The 3,485-nt window shown below is 35.1% G+C and overlaps 1 protein-coding gene across 1 annotated transcript; it reads left to right on the forward strand.

Moving 5' to 3' along the window:
- The first annotated feature begins 1,971 nt into the window (after positions 1-1,971).
- On the forward strand, positions 1,972-3,204 carry LOC100010371 (olfactory receptor 2D2-like). Its single transcript, XM_056793644.1, has one exon. It carries the CDS (start codon positions 1,972-1,974, stop codon positions 2,905-2,907), a length of 936 nt encoding a protein of 311 aa, XP_056649622.1. The 3' UTR covers positions 2,908-3,204.
- Positions 3,205-3,485: the final 281 nt, after the last annotated feature.

The raw sequence follows: 3,485 nt of genomic DNA on the forward strand, positions 1-3,485 counted from the left end.
CTTTACCAGTGTTGATTTGCAGTATCTCTAAAACTTAGTCTTAGAGAACTCTGTGGAGTGCTAAGGTAAAATCTTCTGCTCAGGGTCATACAGTCAGTATTCATTAGAATGAGGATTTGAACTCTGGTCTTCCAGATAATGAAGAGAGCTCCACATTATACACATCTCATTAATAGAAATTTTATAAAGTCTCTCTCATTACTGTGCAAGATAGGCTTCTTTCTCTTACATGGTCAATTTAAACATGAGGTACCACTGTCTCACAATTTAGAGGTCTTCACAGAATTTGACAACCTTTCCCTTTTCAAGAGGATTTATAACTCATGTTGTTCCCAGTACTTTGAGTTGAATCATGGATAGCCAATTGAGATGAAAGTCCTACTGAATATTTGGAGGGTCCATACTTGGTACCAAATTTTGATGCATTGTGATTCTCCTTATAAAAGAACGTCTTCCAGCATTTCTCATTTTTCATCAAAACACCTTACTGATCCCCAGAATGTCCTGATGTTTTTTATTAGGCCAATGCAGAAGCTCTATACGATTTAAGTCTAAGAGTAAAATAACCTATTAACCAGGGGCCAAATATTATCTAAGAAAATAGGAATAATTGTCTATCCAGTGCCATTTTATCCAACCCAGTTCTAATCCTTTGGCTTTTCTCTTGTCATTCAGTAAACAGGTAATACCCATATTCTGTTATACTTTTATGGGGAAGAGAAAATAGAATGACATATAATTGATATCATTAAGAATAAATTTTACTAAAATAATACTACACTTTATTTTTTAATTACCTGAAAAATGCATAATAAGTGAGATTTAGCTGAGAATTATGGGAGAAAGTTCATAGGAGAAAGACCTCAAGACTAGCTTTTGAGTTAAATTCAAAGCTCAATGTGAATGAATCACCTATAAGCAATTAAAATTAATATAATTTTTGGCTATATTAAGTTAAATCTAGTTTTATTCATGATCAAAAGAACTAAAAGATATATTGAAATGTTATAGTCAAGCTACATGTGGAATGTAGAGCTCAATTCTTGACTCCTTGAGTTAGGAGTTGCATTTACTTTGTGCTGCTCTATAGAGTGCAATAAAGATCAATGCATGAAATACCAGAATAGTTCTTTCTACTAAAACACTTGCTTGCAAAATGTGAATTCCTTAATTGCTTTATTATGAAATAATTTGAGAATTTTGCAACCACTTATGTACAATTTCAACCAAGGATACAGAAAATGGAACCACTTCAGCATAACTTGCAAAATTTAACCCTTCTGACACTTACTTCAAAGGTAAACTCCAGGTCTTTCAAGCCAAATTTCAGATAAAGTATAATATTACTTATATATTTTTTGGTGCAGGAGGAATTATGGATGGAAAAACACTGGCCCTCACTCACACATTCTTCCATACCCCTTCCACCTTAGTGTCCATGGCCCCTTCCTGACAAACTGCTAATCCCAGAATTCAGGTCTAGAAGTAGTCTGCAGGTACAAATGATGGCATGATTTATTGCGGTATTTATGTATTTTAACCATTCAACACAAACAAGACCATGCTATTGTTTTTGATTAATTTCCTGTATTTTCATGTTATTAAAGATTCTTTTTATTTTTGTCACCCTGAACCATATGTTATATATGTTTAATTTTGGATTTTGAAATTTGCTGTTTTTTTTAGAACACATTTGTAAGTATTAGTAGGCCTGATGATCCAGGGTAGAAGATTTTAGCTCAATTTAAGGAAACATTTTTTATAGTGCTATCCAACATAGAATGTGTTCCTTTTAATTTAGGGCATTACTTTCAGTGGTTATATTAAATGACTCCATATACAGGTAATTGTTTATGTTGAAGATTGCAATAGATAACTTTTAATGTTCTTCCCAAACTAACTTTCTATGATTTTCTAGGTTACATCTTGACACTCTATAACCCTTGACTACTTTATAGAGAAGCAAAGGACATGAACCAGACCAATCAGACTTGGGTGACAGAATTCTTCCTCTTGGGACTTTCTGATGACCCTCAGACTCAAGTATTGCTCTTTGCATTGTTCTTGGTAGTCTACTTGAGTACTATGCTTGGAAACCTGCTCCTCACATCCCTAGTTCTGCTTGACTCACAGCTCCATACACCTATGTATTTTTTCCTGTGTAATTTATCTCTGACTGACCTTTGCTTCTCAACTACTACTGTTCCCCAATCTCTAATCCACATGTTGTCTAGAAGAAAATTGATTTCTTTCACAGGATGTGCAGGTCAAGTTCTTTTCTTCCTATTCTTTGGATCTACACAGTGTGTCTTATTAGGTGTGATGTCCTATGACCGATACTTGGCAATTTGTGACCCTATGCATTATCCCCTCATCATGACATGGAAGGTATGTGGCCTCTTGGCCTTAGGGTGCTGGTCCGCTGGCTTTGTTGCATCCATGGTGGACAGCATTTTCATACTAAGTCTACCTTACCAAGGAGACAATCAGATTGCTCATTTCTTCTGTGAGGCTCCAGCCCTTCTGGTTTTGGCATCTGCAGATACTCACAGCACAAATATGGTCATTTTCCTCATGGGTTCAGTCATCATAGTTACACCTATGTTTCTGATTCTGATTTCTTATGTATGTATCATAATATCTGTGATCAGGATGAAGACAGCCTCAGGGAGACTCAAGGCCTTCTCCACCTGTGGTTCTCATCTCACTGTGGTCATAATTTTTTATGGATCAGCAATCATCAAATATATGACACCTAAGTCTTCCAAGGACATAGGGAAGGTCATATCTGTATTCTATGCAGTGATAAGCCCTATGCTCAACCCCCTCATATATAGCCTGAGGAACAATGATGTGAAAAGGGCATTCAGGAATGTGGCCAACAGTAGACCATTCTGCAGAATTTGATCCTCTCACCTGTCACTGAATTTTACATTATCTCTCTTCCAATCTTTAGTCTTCAGGCTCATAGAAAAACTGGGCTATTATGAACAGTATTAGGAGACAGAGATGAATGTTTATATTACTATTATCATTCTTATAATGATTCCAGGTTGTATAGTTGTATACCTGTCATATATATGAAGTGAAGATGTGATGTTGAAATGATCCCCCTGGAGAATAGGATGGAATCATTCTAATTTAGATGACTCCAGAAATAATTTATTTATTATAACATTATCATAGCTTTTGAATATTCTGCACCAGACATTGGGGGACAGAGAAAAAGGTGAATAATCATTATTAAGAATAAGAGATAATCAAGGCTTTGTGAGGCTATTTGTGAGCTCCACTCATTAAACCCAAGCAGAAACTAACATAATATTGATTCCTATTAACAGAAATATAGTGTTCAAAATGTGTAAAGTCATCGTGCCATTATACTTCCTCACTGTAAGACTATATCTGTAGGAATGTCTTTTCTAATTAGTGAAATTTTTTTGTTTATATATATATGAATATGTATACACATACAAACATACATA

The sequence above is a fragment of the Monodelphis domestica genome, chromosome 1, assembly GCF_027887165.1.
Source record: "Monodelphis domestica isolate mMonDom1 chromosome 1, mMonDom1.pri, whole genome shotgun sequence".
NCBI lineage: Eukaryota > Metazoa > Chordata > Mammalia > Didelphimorphia > Didelphidae > Monodelphis > Monodelphis domestica.

Excerpts from the sequence above, each read along its gene's own strand:
- LOC100010371 (XM_056793644.1), top strand. The coding sequence starts at position 1,972 with ATGAACCAGACCAATCAGACTTGGGTGACAGAATTCTTCCTCTTGGGA.